This window comes from Lepidochelys kempii, chromosome 2 (genome assembly GCF_965140285.1).
Source record: "Lepidochelys kempii isolate rLepKem1 chromosome 2, rLepKem1.hap1, whole genome shotgun sequence".
Lineage (NCBI taxonomy): Eukaryota > Metazoa > Chordata > Testudines > Cheloniidae > Lepidochelys > Lepidochelys kempii.
In genome coordinates, this window is record NC_136381.1 from 217,358,207 (window position 1) to 217,378,503 (window position 20,297).

The following is a 20,297-nucleotide window of genomic DNA, read 5'->3' on the forward strand; positions in this document are numbered from 1 at the left end:
CTCACAGCAGGGGGCTGGAGGGCATATGCCCTGATTCTAGGCTCCATCCCCACCTCTTCTCCACCTCCTCCCCAGAGCGGTGAGCACACTATGGCTGGCTTCTCCCCCTCCCTTGCAAGGGCCATCAGCTGATCTGCGGCAGGGAGGGAGAGGAGGAGGGGCAGGAACCCAGCAAGCTGGGGGAAGAGGCAGGGGGAGGGGAGAGCTTGCCTTCCATGCAGCAGCAGCCAGGCAGGACCAAGCTTCTTCATCCTGCCGGTGGGGTGGGGGAGGGCGGAGAAGAGCTGGCTGGGGCGGGCAGGATTTTTAATGGCACGCTGCTGCCTGCCGGGGTCCCTTTTGTGTCCATTTATTCTTTTACGTAGAAACTGTCCAGTTTGGCCAATGGACATGGCAGAGGGGCATTGCTGGCACATGATGGCATATATCACATTGGTAGAGGTTCAGGTGAACGAGTCTCTGATAGTGTGGCTGATGTGATTAGGCTCCTGTGATGGTGTCCCCTGAATAGATATGTGGACAAGGTTGGCAACAGGCTTTGTTGCAAGGATAGGTTCCTGGGTTAGTGTTTTTGCTGTGTGGTTGCTGGTGAGTATTTGCTTCCTTGCACCACAACTGAGATTAACACACCGAACAACACGTAGGGCTGGGAAGACGAAAATGTCCATTCTCTAAGGAGAAACAATTATTACTGTTAGGGAATTTATTTCCACGTTTTTATTATTATTTCTGGTTTTGTGTTTGTGGGGGGGATTTTTTTAAAAATCCTTAATTATAAAAGGACCAGATAATATTTATTCTGGACTGTCCTGCACACCCCAGTTGTGACAAAGTCAAGCTGGATAGTTGCAAGAGAGTGGTCTTATTGTGTTCCTGGAAGAGGGCAGGTATGTTAACCCTAGAATGATAAAGGTCCTTTTTCCTAGAAGCTCAGAAAGAGCTACACCAGGTCAATTAGGGACACCTTGTCCAATTAAGGGCTGCCCCAGACCTTTAAAAACCCCTCCTCTGGAGAGAGAAGCTGCTGCCAGGTTCGTGGCAGAAGGAAGATAGGCTACTCTAGGGTTAGAAGCTGCTCTCCTCCCTACAGGGCCAACAACCAAGTCTGACAGGTTTCAGAGTGGTAGCCCTGTTAGTCTGTATCAGCAAAAACAACGAGGGACAAGCCTTGTCAACTGTTGAGAATAGGCCACTTCCACCTTAATTGAATTGGCTCGTTAGCACTGACCCCTCCACTTGGTAAGACAACTCCCATCTTTTCATGCGCTGTGTATTTATACCTGCCTACTGTATTTTCCACTCCATGCATCTGATGAAGTGGGTTTTGGCTTATGCCCAAATAAATTTGTTAGTCTCTAAGGTGCCACAAGGACTCCTCATTGTTTTAACCAAAACTGAGTGCCTGTTTTGGGAAGGACTGACACCCTGGCCAACCACAGGACAACACTCCCGCCGTGAGGAGGCAGGGAAAGGTATCCCCCTTTGTTTTGCGTTTGTAAATTGGTTTCTTTTGTTTGGAGGAAGAGCAGCAGCACTCCTTGGGCCAGTAAATACAGAGTGAGACTGATTTACCCCAGGCCCTGCCACTGCCAGAGGGCGAAGTGCTAAGTGTAGCCACACAGTTTAGTAGCCTGAGAGGAGCAAACCCCTCTTTCCATTGACAATGGAAACCCCGGAGAAGATGGTTTCAATTTAATTGACTGTTCCTTAAGCACTGAAGACAGAGGCTCCAGTCCTGCTCTCCTCGAAGTCAAAGAGAGTTTTGATGCTGACTTTAATGAGAGGTGACATAGGGCCCAAACTGCCTTACATTTTCAAATACATTTTGGGGTTTTAGCAGTATCCCTTCCATTGGTGTGAAGGGGAGCTGCACAGCTGAAACCTTGTTCACTGTTCTGAAAAGATATACATACACAAATGTTTTTGTTTAAGGCTTTGACCAATAAAGCAGAGAAAGTTCAGTGCATCACAGGCCATTTCAGCTCTAGCATATTATTTCTTTGGCTTTGCCGGAGCACAAAGGTAATTTTACAAGTGCAGAGACCTTATTCATAACCACCTCTAGAAACATTTTTACCAACCACCAACTAAAGCACTCTAGTGGAAACTCCTCAGACACTTGAAAACCAAGAATATTAAACATTAAATATTAAAGGTTGGCTTTTAATCAAACAGCTGATCAAGGGAGCTATTTGCTCATTAACTGTATAAGCCCACAATTTTACAATAAGTGTCATGATTAACCAGGTTATTTTTGTTTCTTTATTACACTGACATAGTCTATTAGATTTATTAAGCAAGCGTAACGTGCATATTTACTACATGGGTAGCATATTTTTTAGAAGGGAACGTGAATTTAATGGGAGATATTTTACTGAACACCACCATCCACTCCAGCACAGCTTGAAAGATGCAGCTCAAGTAACTCACATATAGTTATTTCTGTCTGCTTCCTCTATATGCATCCATCCTTTTGTACACTACAGTAGTAGCCTTTTCTACTTGAAATATCCCATTAATTTGCTTATAATATGGGGGGATTCTCAAAGGCAAAAAATGGCAATAAGTGCCAAACTCCCATTGAAAGTCAAGGAATTTAAGCACTTCTTACTGTTTGGGCCTTTGAAGATCTCCCTCAGGGTCTTCTGTTGCTACTAAAACAGACTTTGTTTAGTTATACCTCAAGAGAACATTTCCTGTTGTCAAGAAACTCAAAATAGCTAACTGGGGGTGGGGGAAGGGGGAGATTAAAACCTAACTACACACTGCTGTCCAATGTTCATTTGCATAAATGAAGTAGACCTACACCATTTGAAGTCATCTAGCATATGGGTTTCAGCACACTTGTTAGGAGCATGGCGATCTTTTACAAGAAGAACTGCAACATGTATTTGTGTTAAGTGTTCATTTGTTTTCCATTTTAATCAAAAATATTTCTCCACGCTCTTGTGACAGCATCATCACAATGCAGACAGTATTTGTGTCCTACATTTGTTGGAAGTTTGACAAGTTTTTAGAATGTCAATTCTTATTTAGATTGTAAGCCCTAAGGCGGAAAGAACTTTTTCTGCATCTTTAACCATAAAGTGCCTACTACACTTTGCAAAAAGAAAAGGAGTACTTGTGGCACCTTAGAGACTAACCAATTTATTTGAGCATGAGCTTTCGTGAGCTACAGCTCACTTCATCAGATGTTTACCGTGGAAACTGCAGCAGACTTTATATACACACTTTGGCCACCCTATCAATGATAAAGTAATACAAAATACAGAGTTAACTGGTAAAGGTGCTAATTACCACACCCTGCTAACAACCTCTAGTACCTGAAGCCAAGTGAATATCTGCCAAAATGCACTCCCATCTAACTAGAGCAGGGTAAAAAAAATTTGGCAAATAGTATGTTTTCCAAAAAGTGCATTGGGGGGACATAATACTATTGGTGAATTTGGGTCAAATTCAGAAAATAGTTACAGCCCCCCCCCCCCAAAAAAAAACCTGATTTTTTTTTTATTGGCGATGTTGAAACATTGTTTGACCCAAATAACATTTTTTCACTGTGGTGAGATAAACAAAACAAAAACAGAAAAAACAGACAATTCAGATTTGATTCAGAACAAACCAATTTTTTTTACTGTTTTTTACTGTTTTTACTTATTAATTCAGCTCTTCTAACACTTCTGGTACTGACATCTGTTGTCCAATACCTCATGCAGACAACATTTCTCATTTCTGATTGGATAAGAGCTAACCAGGGTGAGCCCAGTATGATCTCCACAAACATCTGAAGGTGAATAGCCCAAGCTCCACTTTGCTCTGGAATTTCCTCCCAAGGAGTCACACAGATCCAACATACTAGTTATGTGTCTTATATGCAATCATTGCATTTAGAATCCATGAGAAACAAAGCTTCAAACACACTAAATTGTTATTAAGTCTTGGTAATATTAATAATAGTATTAAAATGGATTTTACTTGTCTGCATTTAGCTGTGTGTGTATGTGAATTCAGAGAAAACTTGTGGGAAACACTGCAAAACTTTTCCTTCACCTGCACTAGTAACTGGAAAAGCTAGATGACCTCTTAGTAGCTAAGATGGGAAAGTCTCAATATCCTGGACACACAAAAACATGTCTTCATCCCAGCATCCTCATGTTAGGCTCCTATTTTCATTCTAAACACTTTATGGGAAGAGAGTGTAAATGGAGTTGACAGACATGAATCCCAGCCGTTCCACTTGCTGCAGGAAGAAATGGTGCTTGGATTGCAGATATGCTAAAATAGAGAGTGGGAAGAGTCTGGGTAAGAGATAGATCTAGTCACATCCTGTTGATTTTGCACCCAAGCTTCGCCAAATTGTACCATTAAAATAGAAACCAAGTCTAGTGGCTCTACTACAAACAATTCTAGACCCCCACACATCCCAGTGCAGCACCACTGCAAAGCCCCAGATCCCGCACCTGGGATGAAAACTTGTCCACGCTGAAGTTGAAGGCAAAACTCCCATTGACTTCAATGGGGCCAATATTTCACTCCTGGATACTGCTAGATCCAACCAACTTTTGACAGCATCATCCCTCTTCTCCTCTCCCACATCCCAAATTATACTCCATGAATAGTAAGCTCATCTTTCACTAAAGCAACCTGGATGCCAACGTATGCAGGTCCAGCAGCCCCATAACAAGCCAGAGTTGGCACTAGCTGGATCCTGCTTGTTTTTGGTCCCAGTTCCATCGCTTAAGTAGAGAACATGCTTAGCTTCTCCAGCTCCACCTTCACAATTTAGGCTCTGTTGTGCTCCAACACAACCGCCTTCGATCATCTGGCATGTCGAGCCTGCCAAATTTTGGCTGCAAACTTAGAAAGTGTATTATCGAAATAGCCAGCAAGTGCTGCTTCCCCAACACAAAAAGCTGCACCCCAAGACATCCTGGCACAAGAACGCTGCAAAGCCCCTCGTTTGGCACCTGTTTCCTGCTGGATCCAGCTAGTTTTTGGCAGCACACCCCGCACTTCCAGGATCTAAGCGAAGTACAAATGCCACTCCTCCCCCCCGTCCACTTTTTGCAAGCATCTTCCTTGGCGTCTCTGGGAGGCTTCACAACTGAGCGCTCCCGGGGCATTTAAATGCCCGGCAGCTCTCAGATCCTGGGCGAGACTGACAGGAAAGGCGGTCCGCGTACCACCAGAGGACCGGGACGAGCCCTCTCCCTCTGCCTGATCTCCCCCACCTCCTTACCTAGCCAGAAGTGCAGCTTGTAGAAGGTGGCGTCGCTCTTCTTCAGGGTGTGGAGCACCAGGTACGCATCCCCCACGTAGAAATTGCCGTGCAAGTTCTCAGGCACCGGCCCCAGGTCCATCTTCTCGATCCTCCAGATCTGCAGGCCACTCTTCAGGCCAGCGTTGGCAAACTCCTTGTGGTACAGCTCGGGGGCCATGGTCCGGCAGGCAGAGCCAGGGGGGCGGGCGAGAGAGAGAGAGAGAGGTGGAAGCGACGCCGCGCTGGACCCAAGCGACCCAGGGAAAGTCCAAGTCTGGCTCCGGCTCTCAGCCCCCGCCGCCGGGCCAGGCAGCTTTATCAAGCGAACCCGATTGGCCCAGAGGCGCTCAAGGGGCGGGGCCTAGGACTCCGATGGCTGCCTCCGCGCTGGGGCGGGGAGCCCCTCGGCCGCCGGCCCGGGGAGTTCCCGAGCGGCGCCTGCCGAGCTCGCGGCCACTCGCCCCCGCCCGCGGTTAGTGCTGGTCAAAGGCTGCTTGTGCTGGAGAACAGGAGAGACTTTGAGGAGCGAGGCTGCGGCCGGTCTCCAGGGGCTGAGCCTGCCCTCGCTCGCAGCCTAATCAAAGCCCTAGCGGGAGACTGAACGCACCTTCGGTCAACGCTCAGCCGGTCCTTTTGCACCTGGCATCTCTGTCAAATCATGACTCTACCCCGCGGAAACCAGTGGGGGTGTCACAGTGTTCAGGAGCCCGGCCATGAGTCCTCCCGGCCTTTTGCTCCTATTACACGGCGCAATAAAGACTTGGTTTTTCTCAGGAGTGCCTAGTTAGGGGCAAAGAAAGGACCATGAGGGCACAGGTTTCAGAGCAGCAGCCGTGTTAGTCTGTATTCGCACAAAGACAAGGAGGACTTGGGGCACCTTAGAGACTAACCACTTTGTTTGAGCATAAGCTTTTGTGAGCTACAGCCCACTTCATCAGATGCAGTGAGCTGTAGCTCACGAAAGCTTATGCTCAAATAAATATGTTAGTTTCTAAGGTGCCACAAGTCCTCCTTGTCTTTCATGAAGGCACAGTAACCCACTGAGTTACAAAGCCCAGATGTAAAAGGCAGGTAGTTGGCATAGCGCTCAGAGCTGTGTATGGGCACTTCTTTATTCTAAATGGAAAGAAAAATAAAAGAAGGCAGGAAAGCAAAATACAACTGAGGCATCAATCATAGGTGTCACGCGGCTCTGTTTGCCTACATAATTGTATCACATCAGGCTTGGTTTTCTGAGCAACTCTCATGAGTTCATAGAGTTCTTATAGCTTTCGCTTGCTGCAGGGCTGTATTTACTCAGGATGTGTACGTGCGTCCCTGGAAGGCAGCGCACACTTATCGCATCGCCTCCCCCGCCCCCCCCTTCCATAATTTTACTTTCTTTGTTCTGGGGCAAAGGTTTCTCAAAGAAATCCAAGGAAAAAAATTGACTCCTCCGTGTCCAGGACGGTTCCTATACCGTACCTTTTCTTCCTTCAGAGGGTTACGAGGGTTGTATTTGTGTGAGGAGGAAGCCACGTAATCACAATATAGGCAGTAGTGACAATGAACTCTTCTTTTTTTTCCAGGGGTGGAGGGAGAGAACAGGAAAACCACAGACGACTGCCCGCTAGCGTGGAAGAGATGCCCCTGGAGTGAATTTTTTTTTCTTTCCTCCAGACAACTCATAGGAGTACTAATAGCAGCCTCCTCGGTGAGCACAGTTACCCCCACAAAAAAATACAGTACTCCGCAACCCCTCCCCCACCCCGCAGGCAACATAATCCCTCAGCCATCCTGGGTGCTCTCACCTGTGCTGCGGTGAACCTCGGCATGGCAGGTGTCTTTGGTGACTGATTCAACATGAAGCCCTGCTGAGACAGAAGCACTGTCCCCTCCAAAGATCAAGCTTTGTGAGCTGGGGGTGTCGGAGACTAGAGGCAGTATTGATGAGGAATCAGTGGTTGGCTCGAGAGTAGGCGCATCTGAAGTCTCCTCTGGAGCAAGGTTGCTTGATGGTGACGGTCTCAGCTGGTCAACGTGGCAACACCAAACTACTCCTTTGGCAGTCTGGACCTTTATATGAGATGAGTCCAGTGACCACAGTGATGGTTGAAGGAACCCACCTTGGTCTAGCTCTGTAACTTTTAGCGAATACACGTCCTTATGGTGTGAAGGAACGCACTGTAAATGATGACTGGGAGGAATCCAAAGCCTGTTCCTGTTTGTGTTGCAATTCCTCAAACAGCTTGGTGTTAAGACGGCCCAGGCATGTCTTAAGCCATTGTCCCTGCTGGGCTAACTCTGGTAGTCAGACAGGGAGTGACATGGTGAGTGAAGAGGAACCTGGCAAGCCTTGTTGTCAGGCTCTGCCTCTGCTATTCAGGTCTAGTGGTTGAAGCGTGGATCACAGCTAGGCGTAGGATTGGTCCTGGGCCAGCAGTAGTCCTGGAACTGAGATCCAGGGACAGACCAGGGTCAAAACTGAGATCCGAGTCTGTAGCCAAACCAGAATCAGAACGGTACCAGGGTCCAGGTGCAGGCCAGAGGTCGAAGCCAGGTGGTCATGTGGGAGCAGGATTTTATAATTGTACTATAAGAATAGAGGTACTAATGTATGTCTTGATTTCATTTTACCAGCCACCCCATTTGAATAACAGAAAGGAATGACCCACTGGGACATTGGTAGAAATACATCTGACAGACTGCCAGTGTCTGTACTGATGTTAAGGCAGGGACAGACCAGAACAATCCACATTGGTCAAACTGGACAGTCTCTACGTAAAAGAATAAATGGACACAAATCAGATGTCAAGAATTATAACATTCATAAACCAGTCGGAGAACACTTCAATCTCTCTGGTCACGCAATCACAGACATGAAGGTCGCTATCTTAAAACAAAAAAACTTCAAATCCAGACTCCAGCGAGAAACTGCTGAATTGGAATTCATTTGCAAATTGGATACTATTAATTTAGGCTTAAATAGAGACTGGGAGTGGCTAAGTCATTATGCAAGGTAGCCTGTTTCCTCTTGTTTTTTCCTACCCCCCCCCCCAGATGTTCTGGTTTAACTTGGATTTAAACCTGGAGAATGGTCAGTTTAGATGAGCTATTACCAGCAGGAGAGTGAGTTTGTGTGTGTATGGGGGTGGGGGGGATGTGAGAAAACCTTGATCTATGCAGGAAATAGCCCGACTTGATTATGTAAAGAGTTGTCACTTTGGATGGGCTAGCACCAGCAGGAGAGTGAATTTGTGTGGGGGGGTGGAGGGTGAGAAAACCTGGATTTGTGCTGGAAATGGCCCACCTGTTGATCACTTTAGATAAGCTATTACCAGCAGGACAGTGGGGTGGGAGGAGGTATTGTTTCATGATTTCTGTGTGTATATAAAGTCTGCTGCAGTTTCCACGGTAAACATCTGATGAAGTGAGCTGTAGCTCACGAAAGCTCATGCTCAAATAAATTGGTTAGTCTCTAAGGTGCCACAAGTACTCCTTTTCTTTTTGCGAATACAGACTAACACGGCTGTTCCTCTGAAACCGGTCATCTTTTTGTTTTAGGATAAGTTATAATGTTAACTATGGTTTCCTATATGTATTACAAATTAGGCACTCTAGTTAAATATACATTTCTTTGTTTTAAGGTTTAGTAAGTAAAAGACAGGATCTTGTATTGTGTCTATGTTAAGGAGATTCAAAATAAACTGACACTATTTGTATTCTCAAAGGTCTCTGTAAAAGACTGTTTGTGTGAATGAGGAATGTATGCATCAGGAAAAGATAAGGTGTGAAGGCCATTGTTATAGCCAGATGGTCAAGGAAGAAGGAGTGAAGAGACTTAAAGAGAATCATCAACGTGCATCCATAATGAAGGAAGGGCAGATTGACGACCCTGACGTGAAGGCTGGCACCCCTAAATACAGGACAATTGATTAAATCAGAACCAGGACAGGATGACCCTCTTGGAGGTGTATAGGAATGTTTACATCAAAAGATACACCAATTAAGAAGTAACCCGGTCACAAACTGACACAGCAAAATCCATACACTTCAGCAGAGAAAAAAAAACTATAAGAACAGGGTGCTTGGCCATGGGACTTTGGGTTCGTCTTGCCACACTCCAGGAGCATCGGATCGCGACCAGCAGAGCACTGCTCCCCTATTCCCAGGGGAATACTACCAGGGTGACTGCAGGGTGGTCCCCAGGCTCCCCTACCCTGTCTTAATTGGTAGGGACTTCCCCAGGTTTGAGAGCTTACTCCCCCCAGTAGAGCCCGGGGAGGATAGCAACCCCCGGGTTGAGATGGAGGCACCTACAGATAGCCTTTCCCCAATGTTTGCCGAATTTGACCCAGAGTTATTCTCATCCCCTGGAAAACCCCGAAAGTCTAGGCGCGAAAGGAGGGCAGATAAAAGATTGGGGACCAGGATTCTAGCAGAGAACCAGAAAACCTCCTTTGTTGGTAGGCAAACCCATTCAGGAGGCCAGGAGATAATTCAGGCCAGTGAGGACTTGGAGGCAATTCCTAGCCCAAGTAGGGGCAACCCAGGGAGTGGAGGAGAAACAGGCCCCCTGGAATTAGGTCAGTTTGGTACCGCACATGAGAATTTCGGGCAGGACCAAGCCAATGACCCGCTATATGCAAATATAAGGGAGATAGGTAGTGGAAGTAAATGGCGTACCCGTGGAAGGAAAGACCAAAGGCCCAAGGCCATATTATGTGCTCAAATGCGATCTGTTGTACAGGATAGCGCAAACGTGAGGGGAAGAAATAGAGCAACTCTTAGTCCCATGGAAACACACAAAGGCAGTACTAGAGTTAGCTCACAGTCATCTATTTGGGGGACATCTAGGAGTAGACAAGACACTGGATAGAGTCCTAAGAAGATTTTATTGGCCAGGAATACGTGCAGAGGTCCAGCGCTATTGTGCCTCCTATCCTTAATGCCAGTTGCATAGCTCCTGACCTCACTTGTGGGCCCCATTAGCTCCTTTGCCTATTATTGAAGTCCCTTTCGAGAGGACAGCCATGGACATAGTGGGCCCACTGGAAAGATCGGCTCGGGGCCACCAAAATGTACTAGTCATCCTTGACTATGCCACGCGGTATCCAGAAGCCCTTTCTTTAAGAAACCCCACATCCAAGGCAAAAGAACTACTCCAGGTTTTTGCTAGAGTGGGCATCCCTAAGAAGATCCTGACTGACCAACGAACCCCTTTCATGTCAAAATTAATGAAAAACTTATGTACCCTACTCTGCATCCAGATCATACGGACCTCAGTCTACCATCCACAAACAGATGAACTGGTCGAGCGGTTTAACCGTACCCTTAAAAGTATGATCTGGAAGGTGGTAGCTCAGGACGGAAAAGGCTTGGATACCCTTCTACAGTATCTAATGTTTGCTATACGGAAAGTCCCCCAGGCGTCCAGTGGTTTCTCTCCCTTTGAACTACAATACGGACGCCAACCACGTGGAATATTAGATATTGCCAAGGAAGATTGGGAAGAACAACCCAACTCAGAAAAGAATGTCATTGACCATATGACACAGATGAGAGAGCGAATAACTCGAGTAACCTCTATAGTACGAGAACATTTGGAAAAAGCACAAGAGGCCCAGCAGACATATTTCAACCGTCAGGCAAAAGTATGGAGATTTCAGCCGGGGGAATGTGTGATGGTCTAGTGCCAACAGCAGAAAGCAAACTCCTAGCCAGCTGGCATGGACCATATGAGATAGTGGAAGCCACTGGGGAGGTGGACTATAAGGTCAGACAACCAGACCGCCGAAGGCCAGAGCAAATCTACCACATCAACTTACTGAAGCCCTGGCGTGACCGAGAGATGTGCCTGGTCATTCAGGGAGCTCTACCCCAGACAGACGACCCACAGGGGCTGGTGAAGATATCTCCTGAGTTAACTCCAGAACAACAAACAGAGGTCACTGATATGATCCAATGGAACCAGGACGTGTTCTGTACACAGCCGGGCCGTACGACACTGGTCCAACATCATATTGTCACGAGGCCCAGAGTAAGGGGGATGATAAAACCATACCGGATACCGGAAGCTAAAAGGAAAGAAATTAGGACAGAAGTGAAGAAGATGCTGGAACTCGGGGTTATTGAAGAATCCCACAGCCAATGTTCCAGCCCTATCGTCCTAGTCCCCAAGTCTGACAGCACCCTGAGGTTTTGCAACGACTTCCGGAAGTTGAATGAAGTATCCCAATTCGATGCCTATCCGATACCACGCATTGATGAGCTAGTTGATCAGTTCATAGAATCATAGAATATCAGGGTTGGAAGGGACCTCAGGAGGTCATCTAGTCCAACCCCCTGCTCAAAGCAGGACCAATCCCCAATTAAATCATCCCAGCCAGGGCTTTATCAAGCCTGAGCTTAAAAACTTCTAAGGAAGGAGATTCTACCACCTCCCTAGAAACACTGGAATGTGTTACCACCACCTTCCTAGTGAAAAAGTTTTTCCTAATATCCAACCTAAACCTCCCCCACTGCAACTTGAGACCATTACTCCTTGTCCTGTCGTCTTCTACCACTGAGAATAGTCTAGAACCATCCTCTTTGGAACCACCTCTCAGGTAGTTGAAAGCAGCTATCAAATCCCCCCTCATTCTTCTCTTCTGCAGACTAAACAATCCCAGTTCCCTCAGCCTCTCCTCATAACTCATGTGTTCCAGACCCCTAATCATTTTTGTTGCCCTTTGCTGGACTCTCTCCAATTTATCCACATGCTTCTTGTAGTGTGGGGCCCAAAACTGGACACAGTACTCCAGATGAGGCCTCACCAATGTCGAATAGAGGGGAACGATCACGTCCCTCGATCTGCTCGCTATGCCCCTACTTATACATCCCAAAATGCCATTGGCCTTCTTGGCAACAAGGGCACACTGCTGACTCATATCCAGCTTCTCGTCCACTGTCACCCCTAGGTCCTTTTCCGCAGAACTGCTGCCTAGCCATTCGGTCCCTAGTCTGTAGCGGTGCATTGGATTCTTCCGTCCTAAGTGCAGGACCCTCCACTTATCCTTGTTGAACCTCATCACATTTCTTTTGGCCCAATCCTCCAATTTGTCTAGGTCCCTCTGTATCCTATCCCTACCTGCCACCGTATCTACCACTCCTCCTAGTTTAGTATCATCTACAAATTTGCTGAGAGTGCAATCTACACCATCCTCCAGATCATTTATGAAGATATTGAACAAAACCAGCCGCAGGACCGACCCTTGGGGCACTCCACTTGATACCGGCTGCCATCTAGACATGGAGCCATTGATCACTACCCGTTGAGCCCGACAATCTAGCCAACTTTCTACCCACCTTATAGTGCATTCATCCAGCCCATACTTCTTTAACTTGCTGACAAGAATACTGTGGGAGACAGTGTCAAAAGCTTTGCTAAAGTCAAGAAACAATAAATCCACTGCTTTCCCTTCATCCACAGAACCAGTAATCTCATCATAGAAGGCGATTAGATTAGTCAGGCATGACCTTCCCTTGGTGAATCCATGCTGACTGTTCCTGATCACTTTCCTCTCGTGTAAGTGCTTCAGGATTGATTCCTTGAGGACCTGCTCCATGATTTTTCCAGGGACTGAGGTGAGGCTGACTGGCCTGTAGTTCCCAGGATCCTCCTTCTTCCCTTTTTTAAAGATGGGCACTACATTAGCCTTTTTCCAGTCGTCTGGGACTTCCCCCGATCTCCATGAGTTTTCAAAGATAATGGCCAATGGCTCTGCAACACAGTCACCAACTGTTTTACCACTCTTGGATGCAACACATCCGGCCCCATGGACTTGTGCACGTCCAGCTTTTCTAAATAGTCCCTAATCACTTCTTCCTCCACAGAGGGCTGGCCACCTAGTCCCCATGCTGTGTTGCCCAGCGCAGCAGTCTGGGAGCTGACCTTGTTAGTGAAGACAGAGGCAAAAAAAGCATTGAGTACATTAGCTTTTTCCACATCCTCTGTCACTAGGTTGCCTCTCTCATTCATTAAGGGGCCCACACTTTCCTTGGCTTTCTTCTTGTTGCCAACATACCTGAAGAAACCCTTCTTGTTACTCTTAACATCCCTCACTAGCTGCAGCTCCAGGTGCGATTTGGCCCTCCTGATTTCATTCCTACATGCCCGAGCAACATTTTTATACTCTTCCCTGGTCATTTGTCCAATCTTCCACTTCTTATAAGCTTCTTTTTTATGTTTAAGATCCGCAATCAAGGATTTCACTGTTAAGATAAGCTGGTCGCCTGCCATATTTACTATTCTTTCGACACATCGGGATGGTTTGTCCCTGTAACCTCAAAAGGGATTCTTTGAAATGCAGCCAGCTCTCCTGGACTCCTTAGATAAGGTAAGTTAGGTAAGGCCCGATACCTAACCACCCTGGACCTGACCAAAGGATATTGACAAATTCCCCTGGCCAAGAATGCCAAGGAAAAGACTGCCTGCTCTACACCCGATGGCCTGTTCCAACACACTGTCCTCCCTTTCAGACTTCATGGGGCTCCTGCAACATTCCAACGACTTATGGACAAATTGCTGCGACCCCATGCCAAGTATGCCGCCGCCTATCTAGACGACATAGGTATCCATAGCCCTGACTGGGAAACGCACCTAGGAAAAGTAGAAGTGGTACTAGACGCTCTGCGGAAGGCCGGCTTCACTGCCAACCTTCTCAAGTGCGTGATAGAACTAGCTGAGGCCAGATACCTCGGGTATGTAGTAGGGAGAGGTTTGGTTAAACCCCAAAGGAATAAAGTGGAGGCAATGCAAGGTTGGCCTCGACCAGTCTGCAAAAAGCAGGTCAGAGCATTTCTAGGAATAGTAGGATACTATCAGAGATTCATCCCTCATTTCACCACAAGAGCAGGGCCACTGACGGATTTGATAAAGGCTCGGGGCCCCGAGATATTAAAGTGGACTGACACAGCAGAAGGAGCATTTACAGATTTAAGGACAGCCCTTTGCTGCCATCCAGTACTCATAGCCCCAGACTTCGAGAAGGAATTCATCCTACAAACAGATGCCTCTGAGGTAGGGCTAGGAGCCATCCTTTCGCAGATGGTAGGGGAGGAGGAACACCCGATCTTGTACCTCAGCCGGAAACTCCTCCCCAGGGAACAAAAGTACACTACTGTTGAAAAGGAATGTCTGGCGGTAAAATGAGCTATGAAGACTCTCCGCTGCTACCTACTGGGGCAGCGGTTTACCCTCGTGACAGACCATACCCCACTCCAGTGGATGCAGAGAAACAAGGAGAAGAACGCAAGAGTGACTAGGTGGTTCCTATCCCTGCAGCCCTTTCATTTCCGGGTACAGCATAGGGCCGGAAGCCAACACAGCAACGCTGATGGCCTATCATGACAGCACTGCCTCTCATCCCAAGTAGCCCAACCTCATGGTGTTGAGCGGGGGGGGGGGGAAAGGTTGGGGAGATATGTCATACAGCATGGCCAGAGGGCAGCAGGAGAGTGTTAGAAGCGAGCCTTATTCCCTGCAGAGGGAAGAAAGTTTGCTATAAATTAATTAAAGCACCTGAAGCCAGTCACATGATAAAAACCCCCTGCTCCAATCAGACAAGAGGAGGAGTTGAAGCAGAGTGGATTGGTGTTGGAGCAGAGAGCAGTTTGGAGGAAAGCAGAGGAGAGTTTGGAGAAGTGCTGCGGTGGGCTAAGAAGACCAAGACCCTAGGTAGAGGGACATCTGGTTTGTGCAGAGGGAGGGCAGGAAGCCCCACAAGCTGAAGGGCAGGAGAAGGAAGTAGCCCAGGGGAAGGAACCACCAGTTCTAGTGGTTTACTACTATCCCTAGGGCCCCTGGGCTGGGACCCGGAGTAGAGGGCAGGCCTGGGTCCCTCCCTCTCCACTTCCCTCCTCTAGGACACTAGTGGGGCAGTTAATACCCCAGTTCAGGGGCAAGAAATGATGCCCTGAAACCCGCCCCCCAGAAGAGAAAGCGAGAGACCCATCATAGTAGTGCCGGAAATTTGCCACAATAGATACCCCTCCACTCCCCCAGGAAGTGAATTTTCTAGGTAGAGCCCTGCGCAGATACAAAATTTGTATCTACATCCAATCCATGATCTGGAAACATGCTCCGTGGATATCCACATCCATGGATACAAAGCAGATATTTGCAGATTTGCATGGCTCTATTTCTAGGGTCATCCTGAGGGTTGGGGGTTACTCACCACCTCTTCCTCTGCTGGCACCATTACCTCAGGAATAAACACTTGATCCCTTGTTCTGCCCGTGACTTGGACTGGCAGGATCGTCTCTAGTCCCCTCTTCCTCAATTGTCTTGTACAGACAGTGCAGATCTTGTGTCTGACCCCTTATTGAGCGATTCAGATTGGCCCAATGCACCACACTGGACAGTCTCTCTAACAATACAAGGCATTGGTTACTTTCAGGTGCACCTCTCTTTCTCTTTGGTGAGTAAACCCGCACCATGACTCAGAGTAAAGCGTTCTCCTCTTGGCCATATATCTTTTCACCATTTCCTTCACTGTGCAGTTCCCCAGGGACATCAAACCATTTGAAATAAGGTAGAAATAGAAAAGTTTTAGGACTCTTAGGCCAACAGATTCAACCAAGTCCAGTTTCAGTATTACATCCTATGACATTTTTAACAATGCTTCATGCTTATCTAGCTCCCGCTTAGATTGTCCACGTCCTGTCTATATCAACTCTTCCTTGCACTTCCACTGATTTGCCTATGCTAAGGAGGTTAGCAAAGCACTTTCTTCATATTAGTTAGCCTGTGCCAGCATCAGCATTCTCCACATCTAAATGAATTGAAAATTGATTTCTTGGCTGCCATTACACTGGAAGTGTCTTTGCCCAGAGATGAAAAGCAAAGCAGTCTACTCTAGTACAGTCCCATCTCTCTTCTACCTGGTTCTGCATATAGAGATAAAGGTGTTTATACTCACATCGATTTTCTGGCTCAGTAGACTTCCCTAACATAGTGGAAATCAAATCTTACATCTTTCTATTCCAACTGATCTATTTATTTAAAATTTTCAAGTGATTGGTCAAATTCTGCTCTGAGTTGCATGTGTGTAGCAATAACGATGTGTGTGTTTTGGTGAACATTGACAATGTGCTTGTTCCTCCTGCAACAATATACATAAACAAGGTTAAATCCACTGGTACAATTTTAACTGATTGATTTAAGACTGAAGTCAATGGGACTACTCACACAGTAAGGTATTGCTAAGTGTGAGTAAGGATGGCAGAATGTGACCTTTAGTTAATTTACACAAGTTTGCCTCAGCAGGTTTAAGTACTAGGTAATTAGTTATCTATTAGTTTATTAGTAAAGGAACCATTAGTACTTTTAGCACAATTGCCATGTACATTTATTTGATTACTTGCATCACGGTCTAAATTCTATATCTGCCATTATTTTCAGTACTTCTGGCTGATCTTTTGCGATCTACCTCTATCATATATACCTGTCATTTGATTATAGTCTTAGGCCCAGGTCCCGAAAGGTGTCTAACTCCCATCGATTTCAATCTGAGGTAAGCATCTAAATCTGGATCTTCGTGCTACTTCTCTTTGCTCATTTAAATCTAATTCACACAGTCTTGAGCACTGGCTTTGCTAAAATTAGTTGTAATTCATGCCACCAGCAATATGAGAGGTCATATAATTTATATCATCAGCTTTTGTTTTCCAGAAACTATGGGTCACATCATGCTCACTTTACTCATTAGCAATTGCATTACTGTTTTCGAAACTACCTAAGAAAGTCCATTCAGGCTTGTTGGAGATAAGCCAGGTTTACACTTAAAAATTAGATTGACCTAGTTATGTTGCTCAGGGACATGAAAAATGTCATGCCCTGAGCACTGCAGTTATGTCGATCTAACCCCCGCTGTAAACACGGCTAGGCTGACAAAAGAATTCTTCCATCACAGCACCTCAAGCTTTGCTTTGATAGGTAGATTGTTTGTTTTTCACTGAACAAGGAAAAACAATTCATTGGATTAATCAAGAAGGTGAAAGGAAATAATATTTGAAGGTAAGAAAAAGAGGAACTAAGACAGAGGTTACACAAGGGTCTGCAGAGGCCTGTTCTACAGGGCTCATTCCCACTTCACTCTGCTCCACATTCCAAATTTGAACTGTGGGATTACATGAGCTTCCTCTCTTTTCTTCCCATTTTGAGCGCTGATTACACTTTACAATTTGCTTCACACTGAGTAAATATGAAAAAGGTGTGAACTTGGCCAAATACCAACACACAGGCCAATTTCTGCTCTTGGTTACACTGCAGTAGATCAAAGGTAAATCCCTGTAAATCAATGGAGTTATTCTGGATTTATACCCGTATAAAAGAGCAAACCCTCCTCTCCAGTGCAATGCTCAAAGACTTCAGTGACATGCACTAGGGGTACTGCAGCCCAGCAGACAGCGTGCTGGAGTGGGACTGAGGAGACCTAGGTGCTCGTCCCAGCTCTGCCGCTGGCCTAAGTGACCTTTGGCAAGTCACTTTCCTTTCTTCAGCCTCAATTTCATAATCTGTAAAATGGAAATGATACTGACCTCTTTTGTAAAGCATTTTGAGATCAACTTATGAAAAGTCTTATATAAGAGCTACATAGTATTTAATGATAAGTGAATTTGGTCCTTAATCTGTATATACAATTATTTAAAGTTTAAAAAACAGAATTGTCCATAATCAGATCTTAAACTACATCTAATCTGAACAATGTCAATTGCCACAAATGTGAACTATTTGACAGGTTTAATCTAAGTCTAGACATCTTGGTAAAACATTTTGAATGCTGTATCCGGGAGACGTGAAGTGCCAGGAACTGAATACGGTATAGCAACACCGTTTTTAATCAGTTTTCTCCTGTTCCAAGGAATTGTTTTGGTGTGGGTTGGTTTTACCCCGGAAGTATTTTATACCTACATTAACAGTTTGATTAATAAATTACAACACAACCCATAAAAACAAGTTGAATTGCAAGTTAATACCAATATTTAAAACCACAAGAGGTCAGAGATAAGGAAGCAGAGACAACTGTCTTGGTCACTGTTCTCCTCCCAGCATATCTGCCTCCCTTGCTTTTATGTGTTATGATAGAGTATTTCATTACATGGTCCCAAGACATTAGACAACAAATATTCTTGGACAAACTGTTGACAAGTATGGGGTACTGAGATGAAGGCAGAGAAATATGGTTATGTTCCCTCTAGTAAGTTATCAGACCATACAGGTTTCCAGCTCAGTTGTCCTATCCTGATACTAAATAGAGAATGAAGATATGGTGATAACTGCAGTTAGTTTGAAAAGTTTTTACCAAAATCATCATCCCAGCAGGACTGGAGTTTGCTTACCTGCATTTGGACACCACTGTCAGGAGTTCTATGGGGAAAGACTGGAGATCTTTGCCACAGGGAAGATCAAGCGTACAATAAGATAGTGTTTCTTAACATGAAGCTTGGAGAAAAGGCAGGAAATAGAGAAAAATGGAAAATTAAGTGGTCTGATTTGAGAAAGATTCAGGGCACTGGCCAGATCCTCATATGGTGTTAGTCAGTATATTTGCATTGAAGTCAGTGGAGCTAAAACAATTTACATCTGCTGAGGATTTGGCCCATTATCAGAGGCCTTCCCTTCCCCTTCATTTGTTGACCAAAGGGTCACCTGGGGCCTTATTTTCCACTGACTTGAGTAATAAGGGTGCAACAGACAAGAGAGCAAGTAAGAGACTGATCTTTAGTGACTGATTCCAGTCACAGGACATGGATCAGGATTATATGTCAGGGGCCAGTATCCATTGGCTCCACTGGCTACTGATCTACTTTGCTCAGGTGTAAGAGACAATTCAAGGTGTGGGTTACATTACCAAATCAGATAGACAAGGGAAGTGGGGTAACATCTTCTATTGAATGAACCAATAAGAGAGAGTCCAGCTTTCGAGCTCTTCTTCAAAGCTCTCTGTAGCTTGAAAGCTGGTCTCTCTCATCAACAGAAGCTGGTCCTGTAAAAGATGTTACCTCACCCACCTGGTCTCTTATATCCTGGAATCAACACCGTTACAACACTGCAAATTCCAAATCAGATTGGCAGTATTTTATGTACTCGAGGCAAAGGAAAAAATTAGTTTTCTGGATGTTATTTTTAGAGCCAAGAAGTGCTGATGTGCTGCTGACAGAGATTTGGTTATTTCTCTTTCTACTGGTCTGAGTCTTTAGAAAATAGAGAAGGGGAAATTCTCACATTGTTGTGCTTTTAGCAATGTGAAAATTAAAATAAATAAATGTAAATAAAAATAACATCCAGAAAACTCACTTTTTAGAATTAGATTGAACCACCACAAAAACCCTTCGAAATCAATTGAAGTTCTAGCAAACACACTACACTGCAATCAACAACAATTTACAAAAAGCACCATCTTCTTCCAGCCCCATTCAATGCAGCATTCATCATACTCATAAATCAACTGTCCACTAAGCTTTACTTTTCCTTTACTCTGTCCTGGTAATGATGCAATATGAAAAAGATAGCAATCTTCTCCATCCATAATAAAGAGTTTTATCATCAGTGACAATGAATCTCAGAATATCACTAAGAGAACTTCTGTCCCAAGGAGCTTATATTACTGGCACACACATTAACAGATTCAATGCTGTTTCCTTGGGAGTTTTCCAACAGCTGTAGAGCAAGTTGGAAAATGAAATTTGTTTTTCCATGAAAGAGTTTTTCTTGTGGGTAAAGTTTCCCCTATCCAATTTTTTTTTTAACCAAAATCTTTCAAATTTGTTATTTTGTTTTAAAAAACAAACCAACAAAAAAGGGGAGGAGGGCTTCATTTAGACCATGAAATTTAGGGTGTGGGGTTTTTTTAAACTAAAATATTTTGTTTAGAGTTTGGAGGTACCTCTAGTTTTACTTCCTCTCAAATGGAAAAAGGGAGGCAAAGTGTGAGGAAGGGGAGACAACCTCAGTGTTTACTCCTTTTACTGTATAATTAAAATAATAAAAAGATGTGAACAGCAGATCTTCCTGCAC

At 45.4% G+C, this 20,297-nt stretch overlaps 1 protein-coding gene across 1 annotated transcript in view; it reads right to left on the reverse strand.

Annotated features, from left to right (window-relative positions):
- The window catches only part of SCIN (scinderin), a 96,602-nt gene extending 91,038 nt beyond the window's left edge, over positions 1-5,564 (reverse strand). The window contains exon 1 of the mRNA XM_073333825.2: positions 5,237-5,564. Within this exon, the coding sequence (XP_073189926.2) occupies positions 5,237-5,435 (199 nt within the window). The 5' untranslated portion in view covers positions 5,436-5,564. The remainder of the gene's footprint in view (positions 1-5,236) is intronic.
- Positions 5,565-20,297: the final 14,733 nt, after the last annotated feature.